Raw genomic sequence first — 23,519 nt, 5'->3', positions numbered from 1 at the left:
ACACACCCTAAAACAATACTGTTAGCACTGCAGTGACTAAGAGGCTCCAAATTACAAAGGTCAGTTAAGTAAAAGGCAAAGGCAGCAGAACTCAGATGCTAAGAATAAAAACAAAAATAGACCCAACGCAGCATTTTGCGAATGAAGATCAATGAAAATGGTTGCTCAATATCACATCACTCATAGCATTATTTCCTATATTGTTATTGAGAGCCTTTCTATTCCAGCATTCCTTCTTTGCTGTTCTTGACATCTGCCTTAATAAAACCAATACTTAAGCCCAAATTTTTATTATCTGAAGTAAAAAGGCAATGCATGGCCTCAGTTAAAAAGTACTTACTTAGTTATCATGGGGAGAAGATAACGATAAAAAATAGAAATAGAGTGGCAAGGGAGGAGCAGCACCATATTTTATTTAATTATTGACCTAAGCAATGAGGCAGCAGGTTGTCTTTCTGATCAAAACTACTTTTATAAAGTAACACAAATGCCCTTGCTTGCTCCATAGTGAAGGTCTTCACAAGGTTTAACTGAGAAGATGAAGTACAGGAAACGAGGGTCTAAACCATAAAAAAGAAAGTCTAAAATATGAATAATTACGTTTTCATTTCATGCTATAATTCTCAGACATTCTAAGCAGAATAAGCAATCCTATTGCTTCTGCTGTGACAGTATAGCAATTAAGGTTAACAATTAATATAACAAATCAATAATAAAGTACAGGTAATGGGATATATTTCTTGAGCCTTTATGAGTAGGAAAAAATAAAATAAAATTCAAAGCATAAAGGTTTTATACAAGCAAGCTGATAGATCTAATAGCTCGTAGATAGGATAACTGGGCAGCTCTGTCTCCTTACCTGTAAGGACGGCTTTGGCTGAAGGATCTGCCAGGTCCAGGGCTGACTTCCCATCGGTGTTCCGAATGTTTGGATCAGCTCCGTGCTGCAGCAGCACTGTGCAGGGAAAGCAGAAACAGTATCTTACCTCGGGGATACAAAGATTATTTACTGGTAAGTGTCGCCTCGGCATGGTGTAGGCATAAACATACATTGCACGATTTTTTTTCTCTTTCAAGAAAAAAAAGCAAAGGAAGAAAAAGCAAGAAAGGAGGAAAAAAAGCACTGCAGCAAAGGCTCCTCTCTAGAGTACAGGGAAGTTGGCAACTTGTGGTACAGTATTATCACGTGACTGAACATCATAAACATGAAACTAGAGAAATCTTGCCACAGACAGTTTGGGTTTGCCTCCTTTGGGCAGCAGGATGGGGAGCTGTGTGCTCGCTGCCTCGCACTGGAAAATCCGCTCACGGTGAGCCTGCCCTGTCTTTCCTACCACTGTGGCTGCTTGTTGCTGCTGCTGCTTCACTGCTGAACTTCCCACCGCTTCCTCGCCTCAGAACGGTTATAATACTGGGTAAGCCTTTTAGTGCTCACCGCTTACATATGTGGAAACTCACCAGAACACACTGGCTGGCTTCCAGGAAGTTTACCAGACACAGTAATGCATGCAACTCGGGTTCCCTGCAGCCACGCTGCAGAAAACAACTGCCTTCCACAGTAATCCTGGCCATCAAAAATTTTCAGAATCAGAAATTTGATCACTATAATATATGCTGAGGCATGAATGTTACACATGCTATTATGGATAAAAAGTAGCTACAGAGAATTTTGAGAAGTGTAGGCTTCCAAGAGAAAGAACACTTTAATTATTAATTCAAAAGATTTCAAATACATCTGGTATGTGTGTGTATAGGGATGTTCAATCACAAGTTATTCTAACAGTTCAAATTTAACACAAGATTTTGGGTATGCCTGGAGAGAACAGGAGTTGTTTCCATTTACCAATATTCTATAGGATAAATTTAAAACAAAGCAGAAAATATTCAGTTCAAATAAATGGTTAAAGACATTATATAATGACTGTTTATGTGTCCCAGATTTTCATTCATTAACAGTCTTATGCTAAAGTACATACAATCTTTTGGAATATTGGGAACGCAATCCTCAAAAATTACTAAGTAATAAATCCTGCTGTTTATAAGGCTTTTCCTCTCCCTTTAATGCACAAGCTACTTAGTCGACGGCTTTATTATAAGGTACAAAGGAAGAGCCTCATCTAGACTTGGGAGGCAGCTGCTAGGACAATGTACACCAGCATCTCTTGTACTGAACCCTGGGTACCTTGAGATTTGGGGTAATAACAACTAGCCATGGCTTGAAAAGATGCAGTGAGATTTTGTCAAGACTGTCTATAATATTTCATTCTTGATTGTAAGCAATGAACATAATTCATTTCCATATGTTTATAAAGTGACAAGAGTTAAGCAGCACAAAATAGCAAGTACCATAATATCAAACTGCAGTTTTATTCTTTCCTCATATAATGAATAAGCTTTCGCTGATATTATGTAATTTTTTATTCCAAGAAGAAATCCCAACATGAAGATTTGGCTTGTAAAGGGTCTACATCATGAAGCAGGCTCATGTATCAAATGTAAAGATGACAGTTATTGCTCTATCTTTACTTGAGTGATCACATGCAAAGGGTAGGAAAACAAAGAAATAACAGCTACCATGAAAAGCTCAGTTTTATTTTTTCAATTGCATACTTTGAGAACTTAAGAACCTGCTTTAAACAAGAAGTAAAGAAATATGTTAGTTTAACAAGCCTTGACGATAATATGATGGGAGCTTTAACTCTGCAGTTTAATGAGTGGCAGAGGCAAAACACTGAAAGCGTTACTGATCCTCCAAAAGTCACCTAAAGCCTCAACCGTAGCTGTTGTATCTTTGCTATCTGCAACAGAAATCTGCCCTTACAGTTCAGCTGCAGTTTTGTTTTGTTTTGGCTCACTTTTAAAGGATTAATCTTTTCACTAGAAATATCTGTTTTCTTAACATTTTTGAGTCATATGCATTTCATTCACTGGACTTGAACACACAGGAATATCACTGCAGAGTTATGTAGCAACAGGGAAGAAGCTGGATTTTCCAAGCCAGATGCTGATAACAAAATTCAAATATCAAACCATTTAAATTGATCAGATATGGGTAAAAAAACTCACCACAGAGCAGAGTTAAGAGCTTTGGGAGCAATAAAGGTATCTATAACTGGACTGGAAAAGATCTAAACTTACCTAAGTTTTTAGAAAAGGACAGCACTGAGGAGATTAAATGAGAACAGAAATGGCAGCAAAAGTACTAAGCACAGCGACTGATAATACATATCAGCTAATAATAATGTTTAAAACACATTTTAAAATTTATTTGTACTCTCAACTCTAGCACTAACTATTAATTCTATGCTGTGTCCTAGAGCCAAACCTTCAGATTTTAACTTTTTCTGTAAAGGCCCAGAGAGAAAATATATTAGGCTTTATAGATCATATGGCCTCTGTCCCAACTGTCTTGCCTTCTTTACTGTCTTGCCTTGCCTCAACTCCATCATTAAAGAGGAAAAGCAGTCACAGACAATACTTACAGGATGTGTGTGGCTCTGTTCCAATAAAACTTCATTAAATTTTGAATTTTGTATAATTTTCATGTATAAGAAAATTTACTATTATGGTGAATTTTTTTATTTTATTTTTTAACTTTACAATATTGCACTGGTTTTGCCATATATCAAAATGTGCTTAAGAAAGCACTTAAAATATAAAAACAATTCTTAGCTTAAAGGACATATCAAAAACAAGGGGTGAGCATGGCCCGTAGTCATAGTTTGCCAACCTTGACCTTGGGCAGTAACAGATAAAGTGTGGGCAGGGATAGACCAAGTGCGGTCTATGGACCGTTCTAGTTCCAGAATTCTCTGTAATCGACACTGAGATAACCACAAAAAGTAAGAAGCATTTAAAACTGTGCATGTCATGTAAAAATTACTTTTTCCAGTACTTTGTCTTTATTGTAGTTTACAAAATTATTGGCCTGCCATTCATTGAGGAAGGAAAAAAACGTCCCTAACCACAGCTTGAGGAGCACAACTTAGACAATTACCAGGTCTACAAAGTGAAGGAGTTGGACTGTGCTGTCCTTAGTCGCTCAGTCGTGTCTGATGTTTTATGACCTGATGGACCCCATGCAACCCCACCATGGCTCCTCTGTCCATGGGGATTCTCCAGGCAAGAATACTGGAGTGGGTTGCCATGCCCTCCTCCAGGGGATCTTCCCAACCCAGGGATCGAACCCAGGTCTCCCGAATTGCAGACGGATTCTTTACTGTCTGAGCCACCATAGATGATTTCTAGGTATCGAGAATGGTCTCGGCTTCCCTGGTGGCTCAGACGATAAAGAATCCACCTGCAATGCAGAAGACTCAGGTTCGATCCCTAGGTTAGGGAAGATTCCCAGAAGAAGGGAATAGCTACCCACGCCAGTATTCTTGCCTGGAGAATTCTATGGACAGAGGATCCTGGGGGGTTACAGTCCATGGGGTTGGACACTAACGAGGGACTTTCTTTGTTCAGAATGGTATCAAATCCCTGATGATGCTTTTAGATTGACAGTCTAAGCATTAATATCTAAAATCTTAAAAAAGAATTGCCTCAAATAGACCTTTTTCCTCCTTTCCTTTAAGTCAAAGAAAAAAGAAAGATTTATTTATCCTAACACTATCTAACAAAAACAAAACTAAAAGTTGAGACTATAGATCAATGAAAGTTGTAGGGTACATACAAAAAAGTCGATTTCTCGAGCAGTTGCTCAAGTCAAATTTCTGTTTCACATTATTCTCCACAAAGATTTGTGTGGCACTATTTTCTAATACCAGAAGAACAGCACATACATAGGTCAAAGATAACAACCATGCCTTTCAAGAATGTCAGTCTGTACTTGAAGTGGTGACAAGTAGGACTCTCAATGCTAAAGGCTTCAAAATTTGCTTTCAAAGTTCTGTGCTACCAAAAGGAATAATAAAATATGACTACAGACAAATAATACAATAAGAAATTCATTTTGTAATAGATTCTTCTTCAAAAGTAGCACATATGTCTGAAGAAAGTCCCCCAAATACAGAATCAGTACACAAAATAAGGTTGAAGGAAAAACAGAAAACCAAGATCTGAATGATATTCAGTATGTAAATCTGAGACTACTGGAGACATTCAAAATCTCTTTACAATATCTTTAACCAATTAGGGCATTATCAAACCTCAAATCCCAAATGACTAGGCTATACATCTCAAATTCATTTATCTCCTTTGGAAATTAGAACAGTAGAGAAAATATAGAAGCTAGCATACATAATAACAGGGAGTTTATCCCAATATTCAAAATGACATTCTCAAAAGAGCTATGGCAATAAGGACATGTGATTTTCCTATTTCTGGGACAAATGTTCACCTGTAGTAAAAAACCAGATTCAGAGAGCATGCCTTCAGCTGGTGACCAATAAAGCAGAGATAGAAATGGACTCATTTAATTCCTCAAAACTATTAAATTTAAGTATTCACACGATTTTAATTCTTCCAAACAAAAAGAAATATTTTTATATATGTGCAAAAAAGTCTCATCACATTCCTAAGAAAAAAATGAAATGCTATAATGGTAAATTATATTTAAGTACAGGCATTAATAACTGATTTAAGAAGATGGAAGAAATAGAAGCAATGTGAATTTTCCAAGCTAAAAATGCAGCAAGGCTTTTATGTAAATTATGAAAAACCATTTTGTATAGTTTTCACTTTTAATGGCAGAAATTCACCTATTAAACCATGGCAAATTCCTTGTTATGTGAATTTTAGAGCTACATTAAGGATCTAAAACTATTCTTCACAATGAACAGATATTTAATTTTAAAAGAAGCTATGTTTATGTTGAAATGTTTTATAAGTATTTCAATTATCATCTGACTTTCTTAAGAGCACAGAGACACTCATTTGACTGAGTTTCTAAAATTAAATCATACAAAGCATTAAGTTTATTAGATTTTTCAGCAAATAAAAATTTTTAAATTTTAAAGCAAAATACTACGGAAACAAATTTTAACGAGCTGTAATCTCCAATGCATAAGACAAAAAGATACACAAACTGCTAGTATGTGAAAAGATGCTCTATACATCATCATTCAAAAGAAAAATGCAAATGTAAAAGATGGGCAGTAATCCATCTTTTATTATTAACGGTATTAAGTATTAGTGAGAATATACTAAATTGGAACTCTCATACACTGCTGGTGGGCATATAGAGTGGTACGTAACTACTTGGAAATCAATTTGGCAATTACTTACAAAGGTAAATATGCACGACTGTTACATGCTAACATCCTACTTTTAGATATCTACCCAAAAGGAAAAGAAATATGGCCATACAAAAGACTTGCACGTGAATACTGTGTGTTTATTTAGAACAGCAAAAAAATGAAAAACATCTCAAAATTCATCAACAGGTGAAAGGATAAGCAAATTTTAACATACCTATACAAAAAACCTCTACTTAGCAATTAAAATAAATAAACTATTGACTTACACTTTGCCAACAAAGGTCTATATAGTCAAAGCTATGGTTTTTCCAGTAGTCATGTACAGATGTGAGAGTTGGACCATAAAGAAGGCTAAGTGCCAAAGAACTGATACTTTCGAACTGCGGTGCTAGAGGACTCTTGAGAGTTCCTTGGACAGTAAGGAGATCAAACCAGCCAATCCTAAAGGAAATCAACCCTGAATATTCACTGGAAGGACTGATGCTGAAGCTCCAAAACTTTGGCCACATGGGAAAAGCCAACTCACTGGAAAAGACCCTAATGGTGGGAAAGAATGAGGACAGGAGGAGAAAAGGGCAACAGGGGATGAGATGGTTGGATGCCATCACCGACTCATTGGATATGAGTTTGAGCAAACTCCGGGAGATGGTGAAGGACAGGGAAGCCTGGAGTGCTACTGTCCATGGGGTCACAAAGAGTTGGATATGACTTAGGGACTAAGCAACAACAACACACTGGAGGGATGAAATCTCTAAAACATGCTTAGCAAAAGAAGCCATACAGCAAAGAACCTATTTCTAGACTAGAAAGCTAATCTACTGTGACAGAAAACAGATCAATTGTTCTCTAGGGATGGTAGAGGGGGAAGAGAAAACTGACTGCAAATAGATACCAGAGAACTTTAAATTTAGAGTGATAAAAATGTTCTACAAAATTACAGTAGTGATTACATGGGCCTATACATTTAGCAAAACTCATCAATATACATACTTAAAATGGATGCATTTTATTTCATTATATCAAACTAATTTATGTTAGAATTCAATAAAGTTGATTTTTTTAAAAGCTCAAAGAGGGGTCTAACAACAGATTACAAACACCTGAAGAGAAATTTACAGACTTCGAAAATATATCCATAGATACTTCTAAGAATGCTACAAGGAGAAATTATCATGGGCAAAGGATGGAGTGAGAATGTCTAATAAGTTGTAATCAGTCTTAAAAGAAAAAGAAACACATACATATTTGAAGAAAGAATGCCTAAGAGTTTCCCATAACAAGTAAGACATTAAAAAAGAAAAAAGACAGCAATTTACAGGTTCAAGAAGCTCACACAGGATAAAATCAATGATACAGAAAAAAATATTAAACATATAAATTAGGAATAACTGAGAAACCTATATGCAGGTCAGGAAGCAACAGTTAGAACTGGACATGGAACAACAGGCTGGTTGCAAATAGGAAAAGGAGTACGTCAAGGCTGTATATTGTCACCCTGCTTATTTAACTTCTATGCAGAGTACATCATGAGAAACGCTGGGCTGGAAGAAGCACCAGCTGGAATCAAGATTGCCGGGACAAATATCAATAACCTCAGATATGCAGATGACACCACCCTTATGGCAGAAAGTGAAGAGGAACTAAAAAGCCTCTTGATTAAAGTGCAAGAGGAGAGTGAAAAAGTTGGCTTAAAGCTCAACATTCAGAAAACGAAGATCATGGCATCTGGTCCCATCACTTCATGGGAAATAGATGGGGAAACAGTGCAAACAGTGTCAGACTTTATTTTTTGGGCTCCAAAATCACTGCAGATGGTGACTGCAGCCACGAAATTAAAAGACATTCCTTGGAAGGAAAGTTATGACCAACCTAGATAGCATATTGAAAAGCAGAGACATTACTTTGCTAACAAAGGTCCGTCTAGTCAAGGCTATGGTTTTTCCTGTGATCATGTATGGATGTGAGAGTTGGACTGTGAAGAACGCTGAGCGCCGAAGAATTGATGCTTTTGAAGTGTGGTGTTGGAGAAGACTCCTGAGAGTCCCTAGGACTGCAAGGAGATCCAATCAGTCCATTCTAAAGGAGATCAGCCCTGGGTGTTCATTGGAAGGAATGATGCTAAAGCTGAAACTCCAGTACTTTGGCCACCTCATGTGAAGAGTTGACTCACTGGAAAAGACTCTGATGCTGGGAGGGATTGGGGGCAGGAGGAGAAGGGGACGACAGAGGATGAGATGGCTGGATGGCATCACGGACTCGATGGACGTGAGTTTGAGTGAACTCTGGGAGTTGGTGATGGACAGGGAGGCCTGGCATGCTGCGATTCATGGGGTCGCAAAGAGTCGGACACGACTGAGGGACTGAACTGAACTGACTATAAAAAACAGCTGATAAATCAAGACAAGTCAATACGTCAATAGAGTAATCGTACAACACATCAGAGGTAAATATCAACAATTTGCGAAACTACCCTAACTATAGCATGTGCTCAGTGGCTGAGCGGTATCCGACTCTTTGTGACCCCATGGACTGTAGCCCACCCAGGCTCATCTGGCCATAATCTTCTCCAGGCAAGAATACTGGAATGGGTTGCCATTCCCTTCTCCAGGGGAATTACTGATTTAATTTTAATTAAATATTAAAACTGAAGCATGATTCAACTACTGGAAAATGTTTAATCTGTTTTGAACACCTTAGATATGTGAGTCTACCATTTCAGCTGTAAACTGAAGCAACCGATGAGGTCGGGCGGGGGCGCTCTTCCTCTCCCCTCTGCTGACTCTTCAGCAAGAGAGCAAGAGAGCAATAGGCACTCTTCCCATAGTGCCTGCTGCCGTCGTTCGGCCCTTTTCGCTCAGTGTCATCTTTTGTAGCGCATGGTAGAAGGACCACAAGGAGCTGGCACACTCGATTCTTCTTTTCACAATCTATGTATGTAACAAACTATATGAATCTAAAAGTGGCTTGTGGCATCTTTTCTAATCAAGTCAGTCAGGCCCTGGCTTTGGCCCTGGACTGTCATGCAACATGAACAGCAGGGTGCAGCCCTGGGCACTGGAAGACGTTTAACAGCACCCTGACCTCTACCCGCTGGACGTCAACAGCATTCCTCCACTGCGACAACCAAAATCATCTCTGTTGCTGCTGCTGCTAAGTCACTTCAGTCGTGTCCGACTCTGTGTGACCCCATAGACGGCAGCCCACCAGGCTCTAGACATTGCTAATATCTCCTCAATGGGCAAAACTATTCGTGGCTGAAACCACTGCTCCTGAGGGTCTTAGGGGCCCACAGCCAATCCCCTTATACACATGCATTTGTGTGAAGTGGAATACACGAAGGTCTTTGCTTCTCTCCTCTCCACACTTTTACATTTTAGGTTACCGCATTAGATTTCATTTGAAGGAAGATTTTTGTGGTTTAATATCTTAATAAGAAAGAAGCAAATAGTAAATTAGTAAAATAGTAACTCGTAAATAACTTTTTAAAAAGTAATAGTAAATAGTAGTAAATGGTAAATATAAAAGTGATTTCTAAGGAGTCTTTTAAGATGCTGTGACCTATCAAAATATTTTTTGGGTACCGACTTTATATTAATAAAGTGGTTTTATTTATTACAAGGGAGATATGTTGTGGCTTAAACAACATGAAAATTTATTAAAGATGAGAGGTATCTCATCAAAAGCAAAGGCAGAAACATGTCCCCAAATTTATCCTGTTGCTGCCAATCCCTGTCTCTCGGCTCTGTCACCATCATCCTCAGATACAGACAATATATATACTTATGCTATCTGAATCTTAATTCCAAATTCTCATTAGAGAGAATTTGCTCCAGCTTGCCTCAAAATCCTGTTCTGGACTTCAAAAGTTTTTTCAGAGAAGAGGAAGAGGCAATAAAAACAATGATGATGGAGAAAGAGGCATTAGTTCCAGAGTACTTGGGTGGATTTCAGTGGGCATCTACAGCAATAAGAGATCTTAATTTAAAGTATTATATAGAATACATGGTAAATGAGTAGGCTTACAAAAATGTTTCTATTTTAACATATTTCTACAGTGTTTTAATGTTTATTACAAATGCCATGCTGTGCTAAGTCACTTCAGTCATGTCCAACTCTTCGTGACACTAAGCCTGCCAGGCTACTATATCCATTGGATTCTCCAGGCAAGAATACTGGAGTGGGTTGCTATTCCCTTCTCTAGGGGATCTTCCTGACCCAGGGATCGAACCTGTGTCTCTTATATCTCCTGCACTGGCAGGAGGGTTCTTTACCACTAGTACCACCTGGGAAGCCCCAATTATTACAAATATATATTATGTCTATAATGAGAGGGAAATGAGAGAGATATTTCTCCTCAGACAAAAAAGATCTTTATGCACACTGTGCAAGTATGTTCACCAAAACAATACTTCTCTTAAAGTTGTTGTTTAAGTAATTAATTTGTAACCAATGGAGAAATAAAAATCAGGTAGTTCTTATCAACTGAATAACATTAAATATGGCAGTAACATTAAATTAACAAGACCAATATAAAATAAATACATTAATTTAGAAACTGTGATAATGCTGAGACTGGAGAATAAATCTTAAGTAAAACTGTCAAGAAGTAATTTTCTACTGTATAAAAGTCCAGATTTTTAACCATACTACCTTTTGTCTTTGCCTTTGATATAAAAGTCACCAAAAATTCAGAATTCTGTCAACATATTTGTGATATATTACCTAATTTCACCTCAATGAACTATCTGCCTTTATGTGCCTTTGAACTTAGAAAAAAAGTGCATTCTTATTTTTTCCTGGTCAAGTACACAGGAATAAATGGATTAAAAATAGGTTTCTATTTAATGAGGCACATAAGGGAAGATAGTTCACTGAGGTAAAATTAAGTTCAAAAACTCTCCTAAGGCTGCTTCACTTACTAGTGGCAAATCACCACAGTTCAGAGTGGTCCTTTGGAATCAGACTGAATGGGATAGAATCCCGGGTCCACCATCTCCTAGTTCTAGGACCCCTGGAAGCAACGTCACCTCTCTGTGCCTCCATTTCCTCATCTGTAATCAGGAGAGAGTAACAGTATCTACTCATGGAGCTATTAGGAGGACAAAATAAATATTTGAGGCACTCTTAGAACAGGGACTAACATATAGTCCACATGTGCATATAAGAATTTTTTGAAGACATTAGAAAACTAATTCCAGAAAACAAAATTTTACCAAATTTACATAAGAGAGCAGTTCTTTAGGATAACATTTTGGCATGAAATGTTTTAATAAAAGAATCATCCAATTAAATTTTGCTCCTATAACCCAGTCTTCCTATAAATAGAAAAAACCAAGAATTTTTCAAGAAGCCTGTTACATCTGGAGTAACTGAGGTATTATTCTGTATGTGTATACAGCAGATTTTAATATCCAATTCAATTATATCCTTTTTGCAATAAGAAGTTAAGGCAGGCCCCAATACATGTGGGAAATCAGTCTTATCTTCTTACACAAACCACAATTTATTTTAAGATAAAGCAGGTAGTAGAATAAATATAAGAGTGATTATGACAAAGCATATCTCCTGGAAACCTGGAAACCCTAGGGAATCAAGTCGAAAAGAAAGTCCTGTCTAGGAGTCAGACGAATGTGGGTTTGAGAAGACTGCTCTCTACTTAGCAACTGTCTGGCCTGAGGCAAATGACTTCACCTCTGTCGATTTCAATTTCCTCTTTCATAAAACACTACCTTCCACCAAGGATTGCTGTCATAATGGAGACTATATATAAACCTTATATATAGTCTCAATTATAAACCTTATATATATAGGCTCAATTATGACATCAATACATATATATTATATATATATATATATATAATATATATATATATATAAATCTAGCTTGGTTCTTAGCACATAATAGGAACTCAATAAAAACCCTGTCCCTTCAGCTTTTCATCTGCTTTCAAAAACAGAACTGCAAACACAGAAGGTGCTAAAAAAAAAAATACCAGTTGATTAAAATAAAGGCAAACTGGTAAGAGCCCTAGGAACAAGGAATCTGTGCCCAAGTATTGCTTTATGCTTGCTTGTACTTAGGAGAAGATTACTTTTTCTAACACTCGACTAGACTCAGCTAGATAAAATACTAATTAAGGGACAAAGCAGACATTTCAGTCTGACCAAATAAGTTTATAACACGGGTGTTCAGTCGTGTCCAACTCTTTGAGACCCCCTAAACCGCAGACCGCCAGGGACTGAACCTGTGTCCTGCCTGCAATGGCAGGCGGATTCTTCACCACTGCGCCACCTGGGAAGCCCTCAAGCCTGTAACAGGATGATAGAAGTCTCACAGTTCTAGGGGCAGCAACCACAAATAAGAGCTGCTTTCCGATCTGTCTCTAAGTGAAGTTTCAGATACATGGTTTTCTGAATCCATCCCTAAATTGTCAAGGGCCGAATAAGGCCTCAAGGACTTACTAGTATTTTCAGGGAAATTCCTCATTAGTATAAAATATTAAGACCAATTCAGTTTTAGTGCTACGAGACACAAGGTTTAAAGTCACACGTTTTAAAATATTTTCCACAAAGAACATAGGGTTGAGCTGATGTCATAATATTCTGATTCTGCTTTGAATTTCAGTTTCTTCAATAATATCACAACTTTATTATTTTCTTATGTGTCTAAGAATTCAAATGACTGGAACTTCAATACACTGTTGTACTTTCAATCTGAAGGAGGAAAAGAACATAACTGTTAAGTTTTCATTCTTTGGGAAATAAAAGAAATACTTTTTTAATGAAACTTATTTTGTATTAGATTCAATAAATTATCCTACGAGTGATACTCTTAACGACAGTACTTAGTCACACTTCTCCCACCTTAGCTCCTTTAGCCCACGTTCAGGAGGAAAAGAATACCTTTTTCTTTTATTTGAGCTTTTCCTTTGCTCTTTCCCTTCTCTCATTCCTAGGGGGTTGCAATTTTCAGAAACAGCCAATTATGATGCCCTCCAATAGCCTGAAGAACTACTTCCTCATAATTAATTTGCCTTTAAAAAATTATTGTTCACACTTCTTCACAACTGTCAAGCTTTCACAAACTTTTTACTCAGTCACAGCAAATCATACTAGAACTTCATACAACTGCTATTGAAATATTTGCGGGGAAAGGTTTAACTCACAGTGATTTTCCATTATCCTATCTGCAAATATCTCTGCTAAGTTAAAAGACCAAAATTGCAATTAAAAAAAAAATTTCATGTCTCATCATTAAAAAAAAAATTCATGTCTCATCAAATTATAATTCAAGTTTACACAGTTACAATGAATCTGAAACAAAAGACATAAATGAGTTCACAGTGATGGCAACAAAGAGCCACATATCTCTCATTAAGGTTTTACTAACGGTCAGAATACAAAAATGATCTCTTGAGGACATCTTATGCTGCCACCCAAGGGAGAAAGAGCATGGAAGCGAACAAGCACTTGCTGAGGCTCTACCCGCTTTATTATTTCAGTTAACTTCCCATAACAACCCAGTGCAGCAAGTTTGATGCCTGCCTTATAAATGAGAAATTGAGGCTCAATGCAATTGTTTGTGATAAAAGAGAATTCATACTTAATTCTAAAGCCAAGCATTTAATTTCTGCCATATCATTCTACACAAGTACAAGTCAAGATCACACCAGAACTGTAACTCAAGCTTTCTTTCCTTTATGTGACTTCTAATGGGGGCATCTATGCAATTGTCCTAAATACCTTCTTCCAATGACCAGTGACCTTGTCCTAATCCCATCAACATGCAACCACAACTCTGCAAGAACACCGAGACACCAGGGTTTCATTTCAGGAGACCCACTAGAATACTTCTTGCTCTTGTTCCCTCCATCCTTACAGTCAAGTACATTATTTCAAAAGATCAACACTCAAAATGGTGCCCCCACAGGCAAAATAAAATATACACACTCTATCTCTAACCACGATTATTTATACCACAGCAAATATAGAAAAGTTCTGGCTTGACACAAAATAAACATATTTCGACACACTGTGGCATTTCTTAATGTCTTATCTGGATTGTCATACCTGAGGGTAGACTATCAAACAACTCACAATAAAGCGACATTCTTAATCTCAGATTCTGTTTATAGATGAAAAGTCTAACTAACACCCACTCCATTTAAAAAACAGAATTAGCAGATTTAAATAACTGAACAACTAAACAATTTTTTAAAGCCCTGAAACTGCAATTATTATACTTAACAACTTCTAGTTTGGTCAGTGAGAAAGAGGAATGAGAAGGACTCCATAAATCTTTATCTCCAATTTGGGCCTGCCTCTGAAATCTGTCACCAGGGAACTGTACAAAGCAAGGACACAATTTCTTAAATAATATCACAACTACAACTATTACAGCCATTTCAGATAATATGGTGATCATGTAAAGAGAAAGCCAAGTTGGTTACATGAGCCATTTGAATCAAATGCCTCTTTCATACAACCCCAAGCTTAAGCCATGCATCTCAATGAACTCCATAGAGTATCTGAATGACCATGTTTAATCTAAAAGTAAATGCAAGCATACAATTAATTTCCTTAACAGACAGTCTTGAGCATTAAGTAAAGCATTATCTCACTTTCAAAAATGTATGAGGTCTTTTTTGGTCATTCTTTTGTTCTGTTATTTGACCTTTTCCCCTCTAATTTAAGCATCTTTGATGTATTTCTTAAATGAGAATGAAGGCATTCATTCTGGAAACTTTAGTAGAATACAATGAACAAATAAACTCTCTATATAAATATATATATTTAACACTATTAACCAGAATGCCTACTGAAGTAGTCCCAAATTTACCAGGTAAATGCAAAAACACTAACCTTCTTGAATGCAGCTGAATCAGTGGGCAAGTCATCAACATAATGGTGCTCAGTGTCAGCAGGGATTATTTCAGAAGGGAAAAATTACTATCATTTTTGGCTCTTCTCCTTTTGAAGGATCCAAGTATGGAAGTTTGCCAATTTTTTACTTTTACAAAAATGCAACATTGAGACTTGTTTAAAAGATCCCAATTCAGTTTTTATATGGAAAATGGATGTTAAAAATGCCAAAGGGAGGTACTCTGGCAGGAACAGGCAAGAGATGGAATAATGAAACAAAGGCAAACGAATCAAATTCTCAATGCTTCGCTGAATTTTCAATGAATTTTTGCAAGGAGTAAGAAAGGTGTGGGAAATGACTTTTCTTAACCTAGCTCATTTATAGACGACATATGGATAGATAAAGTGACAAGCTAAATCCAGAGCCCTAGTCAAGTTCTCCAGCAGCTGTATTTCTTTGATTCTTATTAAGAAGCTCTAGTTTTCCAGTAGTTTCCTAAAAGTAATCAGGGTTTACATATGTGATTAATGAAAATGATATTCTCTATAGTACTATTTATACAATAGTGAAAAATCAGAAATCTTCTAAATGGCCTAATATGGATGAAAGATCTAAAAAGTGGTTATTTCTATATAATTCTTGACAGCCTTTAAAAGTGAGGTTAGATTAAAAAATATTCACTGATAATGAAATATGGTCATAACACAGTGAAAAAATAAGAAAATGGCATATGTGGAATGATCTCATTAAAGGACTATGTATACAGGTACACTGACTGTAACAGCACTATCTGACAGAACTTTGTACAATGATGGAGATTTCAATATTCACACACTCGGATACAGTAACCAGTGGACAGATATGGTTATTCGGCACTTGAAATGTGGCTAGTGCAACTGAAGAATTAAATTTAAAAACTTTTACATTTTAACCAGGTTTCATTTATTGGTTACAATATCAGACAGCATAAATCTAGATGGACAGAAAATGAGGTGTGCTGGTTAATACCATTGTACTTGCTAGTAAACCCAGAAAGCTGTTCATCTTCAATATACTATATTTGAAATAACAAAAGACAAGAGTGTATCAGAAGTGGTACCATTCTTCCCTCCTCTGCTCCCAATCCCATGCCACTTTCAAGTTCCAGGACTTTTTAATCAAAGGACCATGGAAGTGATCAGGTAATTTAGTAAAGGGGTATATGATTTGAAGAGAAACATGAGTACATAGAACAGATATTTTAAACTAGATTTGAACAAGGAAAGTAAATATATCTTTCTAGATGGAAGACACAGAAAATAGAAATCATTCCTGGAAATCATGAAAGGAAGATTACTTTAGGAGTGAGTTATAATAATAAAGACTTAGTTTAAGCTTTAGTAAATAGATTACCTTAAGTTTTTTTTAAAGTACAGTAAAGATTGCCACTTTAAATTTGTTAAGTATTGGATGATCTAAAAAAAACTAAGAATAAAGAATGTTTGGCGCATTTAAATAATGAAATTAATTTTTTAGGCTTACAATACACTCTTAAATAAATCTCACTAAGCAGAGAGAACTTTTCATTCTCAGTCAAGAAAACATTTTTTATTATAACAACTTTATATCAGCTCTAGAGACTGTGGCAAAGAAACAGCTTTCTCCTTTCTTTACTAGTAAAATGGTAAGAAATTTGAATCATCCATTTCATGCATAGGATATAAACATTACTGAAGAACTTTGGTTAAGTACTTTGAGTTGCCTTCAAGGGAAAACAGTGAATTATATATCATCTAACCACAGAAGTTTTTGGTAGATTTACCAGCATCACCTTTTTCTTTCTTTTCCCTCCCTATCTCAACTCTTCAAACAAGTACCAACAAAAAATGTTTGACAGTCCATTCATTATAAACAATCCATAACCAGAAGTCAATGCGTGCTCAGGACCAATATTCAACAACCCATCCTTAATGAAGAATAACAACAATTTGACCAACAGTCGATTAAATAAACATAGTTTATATCTGACTATAAAATGTTTTATATTTGTATATAAATATCTGTATTACCCAGCAATCACAATCTAAAGCATTTATCTCAGAGAAAAGAAAACTCATCTCCACATAAAAATTTGTACACAAATGTTCACAGGAGCTTTATTTGTAATAGCCAAGAAGCTGAATCAACCAAAACATTCTTCAGCTGTGAATGCTAAACTACAGTACACCAAAACCATGGCATAATAATCAGCAATTTTAAAAAAGATCTGGAAGGCAAATAAAAAAAAGCCAATCTCAAAAAAATTACATATTGTATGATTCCACTTATAGCACTCTAAAAATGACAAAATTATACAGATGAACATGTTATTGGTTGCTAAGGGTTAAGGATCTGGGATGGGGAGTAGATCATTATAAAAGTAGGCTATAAGTAGGCTTCTCTGGTGGCTCAGATAGTAAAGAATCTGCCTGCAATGTGAGTTCAATCCCTGGGTAGGGAAGATCCCCTGGAAAAGGGAACAGCAACCCACTCCAGTATTCTTGCCTGGAGAATCCCATGGACAGAGGAGCCTAGCAGGCTACAGTCCATGGGGTCACAAAGAACTGGACATGACTAAGCAACTAATACTTCCACTTTCTTTCATAAATAAAATGAATGAGGGGGAGCTTCCAATAATACGTTCTGTATCTTGACTGCAGTTACATTAATCTGAACATGTGATTAAATGGCACAGAACTCTACACATTGTACCAACACTAGTTTCCTATTTTTGATACTGTATTATGACACCGTAAGATGTAGCCAAAGGGTGAAACTAGGAGGATACATGGACCTTCTTGTACTATTTTTGGAGCTTTCTATGAATCTATAATTATTTCAAAACAAAAAGTTAAAAATACATAATAAATGCCTCTTATTATGTAAAGAGTTCTAAAGAGTCAAATATAATAAAGCAATATGATTTTTTAAGATCTGTGGTTTACCGATAAGTACAACAATCTTGCAAAGACAACATAAAAGGAAATTTTCTTAAAAGCAGCGACAGAATGAAAAATTCAAGAGGTACAGGTAGGAAAACAGAACACTTCAGCCTAAAAGAGATAATACACTGGAAGGTGAAAATTGTGTAAAATTCTTTAACAACAGAAAAATCCAATGGATGTGACAAAGTGAAGCAAGAAAGAATGAGAGTAGGGAGGTTGAAGGTCTAGAAGATTTAGTAAGAGTACACTTCAAATTCAATAACAGTTATCACATAGTAACATCACAAATAACTTAAGAGATTTAGTAATCAGAAAATATGTGGTAAACTCAAGCTTTTCAGATTAGTTTTATGAATGATTTAGTCTAGGACATGGCTGTTTTAGTGAGAGACTTAGGAGGAAATGGGAGAATCAAGTGTAAGATGTCAAAGATCAAAAAGGATAGGGTATAAGGGTCATGTTGAAATGACCTTGAATTTCATTTGGTAAAATTGGCTGGTGAAGTGATAAAGGATAATGGCAGAGAATAGAATAAAGAAGTTTTGTCAGACAATGCAATAATTTGAGGAAAACAAAAAAATATATTTGAAGCTGGAATAGATGGCTATGAAGTGGGAGAAAATCTTTATAACAGCACCACCTCTGTATCTTTAAATGTGACATATTTATTTGAGTTTTATCAGAAAAAATAGCCAATTATACTGAAATGGGTGCCATTCAAGAAGATAATTTGTAAATCAACCTGCTAAAGGCGAAACAAATATCCATCATCTTGAGTTTCAAGAAAGAGACATACATTCAGGAGACACTATGCTTGTTCTCTAGAAGCCTGTTTTAGATTTCAAAACCAAAGATTTTACACAATAAAGCAAAGTCTAAAATAGATGCCTATTTAGATATACATATAAAGGAGAAAGAAATGCTGATTGAATACAATTTCATATAATCGCAATACTTAAAATTGTTGAAAAGTTCAATTTTGTTTGAAATTGCTTTTTCTCTAGACTCTGTTGAAAATATTAAGCCTTGAACTGTTGTATTCGAATCATTCAACGGTTTTCCAGGGCTAATAAAATAGCTGGTGTTCAATTTTAGCAACATAAAGAAAAAGGTTTTGCCTTGGTACTAGATGACTTTCCTTGAATCAACCTGAACATCCAAATATGTCATCCAATTCAGTAAGAACTTGTACTTTATAATGGTTCTCATTGATGCTAGGATGGAAAACTTTCAGACTTTTAAAGACTGTAAATTAACTAAATTTGATAACAGTAATCCATCAAAATTTAGTTCCACCCCAGCTGGCATTTGCCTTACATTTGGAGAGTTAATATTGTGAATCTTGTTCCTAACCAACTTTAGATTACCACGTCTTTACTTCCCCTTTGATGGAAAATAATTGCTTATAAGAAGTAACAAAGTGTTCTTTATTCTGAGGAAACATTATTTCCACTACAATAAAAAACAAGCAAGGGTAAACCTTTATTTTAAATGTTATTCTAAAAAAAATAAAAATAAAAAATAAATGTTATTCTATCTGTGGGGCTGACCTTACAATTTAGATATCACCAAATAATACTTACCAATACATACATCGATCTTTCCTTTTATAGCAGCTTCATGCAGAGGGGTATAGTTCCAGTTATCCCTGGCATTTGGATCAGCTCCTTGGCACAGTAACAGACTTACAACCTCAGCATGGCCAAAAGAACACGCATTATGAAGTGGAATGAGACCGCCATCATCACGAGCATGGACATTAGCACCCATCTGTAGTAAGTGTTCTACCACGTCCTTTCTTCCAAAACCTAAAAATAGGGAAAATATTTTATATTGTAAATCAGTTTTGTAAAAAGAACCATTAGAATTCCTTTAACAATAATATCAACAAATATGAGTAACTGAAGTACTATGTTCTACAGCAAAAAGGTAAAGAAAAAAAAAGATGCCATTCAAATAGATTCCCTCATCTCACAGAACTGAGAACTAAGGAAGCTCTTCCTTTAGTTTGGGCAATTCCTTCCAAAAACATTTCTTCAACACCTATTCCATGCTAGAAATGCAGGACGAATGAGGCAGGATTCCTGTCCAAGGCATTCACTTTCCTCTCAAAATCAGATGCATAAAATCCATTTCTATATTTTTAAATACCAATGAAAATCAAATCTAAGACAAAGCACAGCACTTAACATTACACTAGGGAAATTGGAGAATACACGGATACCAGAAATACATGGTGATAGTTTGGTTGCAAACTATCAAATATCAAACTATCAAATATATTAAAAAAAAAAAAACAAATATCTTGGTTACAAGGTATTTGAAAAGGAAGAACTAAAAATAATGCCATAATATCTACTCTTGGGACTGGTACCCAAACTAAATGAAATGTGTAGTTACAATTCAAATTTGGATTTACTGAGTTTGAGGGAATTTTAGGACAAATAAATGAGAATACAGGCTTTTGGAAATACAGAACCAGAACACTGGTGAAAAGCATCACAATTTTCAGACAGAAAAATGGTGGTACTGGAGGGTGTTGTTAGAAGAGCCAGAAAAATATCTAAAGCACTGTACAGACTAGGCAAACACTGGGAATGGTAAGAAATACCAAGAAAACACATTATGGATGTTAAAGGGCCACAACATTATGCCAAGTCCAGCATGATGAGGATTTAGTGAGATAATTAAAAATGGAAAAAATAGCCATTTTGATAATTTGAAGGTCATCATAGTACTATGATGAAATTTTAAGCTACAATGCAATGGGTTAAAAAAAAAGATTACTGAAAATATTAGCATTTTTATCTTTACCAGCTTAATACTTTTATTAGTGATCTTTCCTTTCCTACTTTAAATTTTATTAGGACTTGCCAGCTAGGTATCACTGCCTCCATGCTATTACTTACCATGTAATGTTGTTAGAAAATGACAGAACATGGCATTTTAACAGTGGAAAGCAGTAATGGTCATATCTTCTTTCATTTTACGCATATATTAACTAAATAAATGAGAATTATGTGGAAAATAGAAACCAAAAAAAGATTTATTTCAATATATGTCCTTTACACTATCTTTAGAAATTGACTCACTCCAGGAAAGTAGGCCAAGAAAGTCACCTGCTTTATAGATTTGAGTAAAGCCTGCATGCAAATTCACATTTCCCTAATTAGTGCACTAACAATGTTTGAAAACTAATTTCCTTTCTTCACTAATAATTGAAGTAAAATAAAAAATGCTTGGTACCAGCAAGAAAGTGGTGAAATAGAGTTGTGTTCACACACTGATAATGTGAATATGAACTGGTGCCACATTTTTTTTAAGGTTTTTTGATGTGGGTCATTTTTTAAAAAGTCTTTATTGAATTTGTTACAACATTGCTTCTGTTTTATGTTTTGTTTTCTTGGTCTGGAGGCATGTGGGATCTTAGTTCCCTGACCAGGGATTGAACCTGCACGTCCTACATTGGAAGGAAAATATTAACCACTGGACTACCAGGGAAGTCTCATGGTACCACATTTCAGAAGAAAATGTAGCATTATCATGAATAGGCTTAAACAAATATACTCTCTGACTCAAAATACCACTTTTCAATTTTTATCATTTAAAAAATGATTTATTCATGGACAAAGATTTTGCATCAAGAATGTTTACCATAATGTTATTTACAGAAAATCATGGAGATTAGATGCCCAGTAATATTGTTGCTGCTGCTGCTAAGTCACTTCAGTCATGTCCGACTCTGTGTGACCCCAAAGACGGCAGCCCACCAGGCTCCCCCGTCCCTGGGATTCTCCAGGCAAGAACACTGGAGTGGGTTGCCATTTCCTTCTCCAGTGCATGAAAGTGAAAAGTGAAAGTGAAGTCGCTCAGTCGTGTCTGACTCTTAGCGACCTCATGGGCTGCAGCCTACCAGGCTCCTCCATCCATGGGATTTTCCAGGCAAGAGTAATGGAGTGGGGTGCCATTGCCTTCTCCGAATAGTATTGTTACATAAATGATAAAATGACAGTTTTTGAATAAAATCATCTGTATTGAAAGGATGCTGGAACACTGAATGGACTTAATATCACTGAGCCATATATTTTAAAATGGCGAAAATGGCATTTTACTTTTAAACTGTTTAAAATAAATAAAAAATTTAAATTTATATTTTACCATAGTAAAAAAAAAAACAAAAAAGGTCTAGATCAACCACCCACCCACCCTCACAGATACGCACACAATATTATAAAAAATTCCAACATAGAATTGTGTTGCTTATACATCAATCAGTTCTCCTTCCATTCTTTCTCTACCTTCCCTCCCTTCCTCCCTCCCTTCCTTTCTTTCTTGGCTGTGCCACGCTGCATGTGGGATCTTAGTTCCCTGACAAGGGATGAAGCCTGCATTCCCTGCAGTAGAAGCGTGAGTCTTAACCGCTGGACCTCCTGGGAAGTCCCTCAACTAGCCTTTTGCATTGCAAATATATAAAACAAAATATAGGAGAAAAAATATGATATTTGAAATATAGATGGATAGAAAATGAGACTAAATCACTAGGTACTAGAAATACGGAATTTTTTCTTCTTTTTTATCTTTTTTCTTATTACATAAAACGTAATTTTGCATAAAATATATGTATGTGTATACATGCAAGTTTAAAAAGGTGGAGGTGAACAGCCAAATCAGTAAAGATACATTTTATGTGTCAATTATGAAATCATCTAATTTGATTTTGTATTAAAATTCATTAAATCAGTGTTACCCACAAAAAATTAATCCCCTATTTAAAGTACTGTAATTTAGAAAACCATACATAAAAAGCTTATCAAAACATGTACTCTACCTGTACTATTAATACAATTCATAACTGGTCATTCACCACTCTATCCATGTTTAATGCATATGCATTAATTACTTTTTATACATAAAGAGAATTCATTACCTATAATGATCATACAAGGCCTTTGTTTCATAACCAAGGTTTGTAGCAATTATCTCTGTAACTGATTTTTTTGGGGGGGGGGTCTAAAGAACCAAAATAAAAATAATTAGGGCTGATTCAAAGAACTACACAGAATTTGACCACACAGTAACTTACCTATTAATTAACTCATAGGAAATAGCTTCTAAGTGAAAGTATTACAGACCCACACAAGATTTTCAGTGTCCCATTCCACCAATCTAGCACGTCAAAAAAAGTTAAGTTACAATTTTTAAAAGGAAAAATGTTGCTACTTATACATATCTTTATGGCTTAGTGTTGCTGCTGCTGCTAAGTTGCTTCAGTCGTGTCCGACTCTGTGCAACCCCATGGACTGCAGCCCACCAGGCTCCCCTGTCCCTGGATTCTCCAGGCAAGAACACTGGAGTGGGTTGCCATTTCCTTCTCCAATGCATGAGAGTGAAAAGTGAAAGTGAAGTCGCTCAGTCGTGTCCGACTCTTATCGACCCCATGGACCGCAGCCTACCAGGCTCCTCCATCCACGGGAGTTTCCAGGCAAGAGTACT

The 23,519-nt window shown here is 36.0% G+C and overlaps 1 protein-coding gene across 1 annotated transcript in view; it reads right to left on the bottom strand.

The window, feature by feature from the left end:
* The window catches only part of TNKS (tankyrase), a 161,550-nt gene that overhangs the window by 118,550 nt on the left and 19,481 nt on the right, over positions 1–23,519 (bottom strand). The window contains exons 2-3 of the mRNA XM_061404385.1: positions 19,610–19,834; positions 860–955 (exon numbers count right to left, since the gene is read on the bottom strand). Coding sequence (XP_061260369.1) covers positions 860–955; positions 19,610–19,834 — 321 coding nt within the window. The remainder of the gene's footprint in view (positions 1–859; positions 956–19,609; positions 19,835–23,519) is intronic.

The sequence above is a fragment of the Bos javanicus genome, chromosome 27, assembly GCF_032452875.1.
Source record: "Bos javanicus breed banteng chromosome 27, ARS-OSU_banteng_1.0, whole genome shotgun sequence".
Taxonomy (NCBI): domain Eukaryota; kingdom Metazoa; phylum Chordata; class Mammalia; order Artiodactyla; family Bovidae; genus Bos; species Bos javanicus.
The sequence above is the reverse complement of the archived record's forward strand: the minus strand, read 5'-3'. Positions and strand labels throughout refer to the sequence as shown.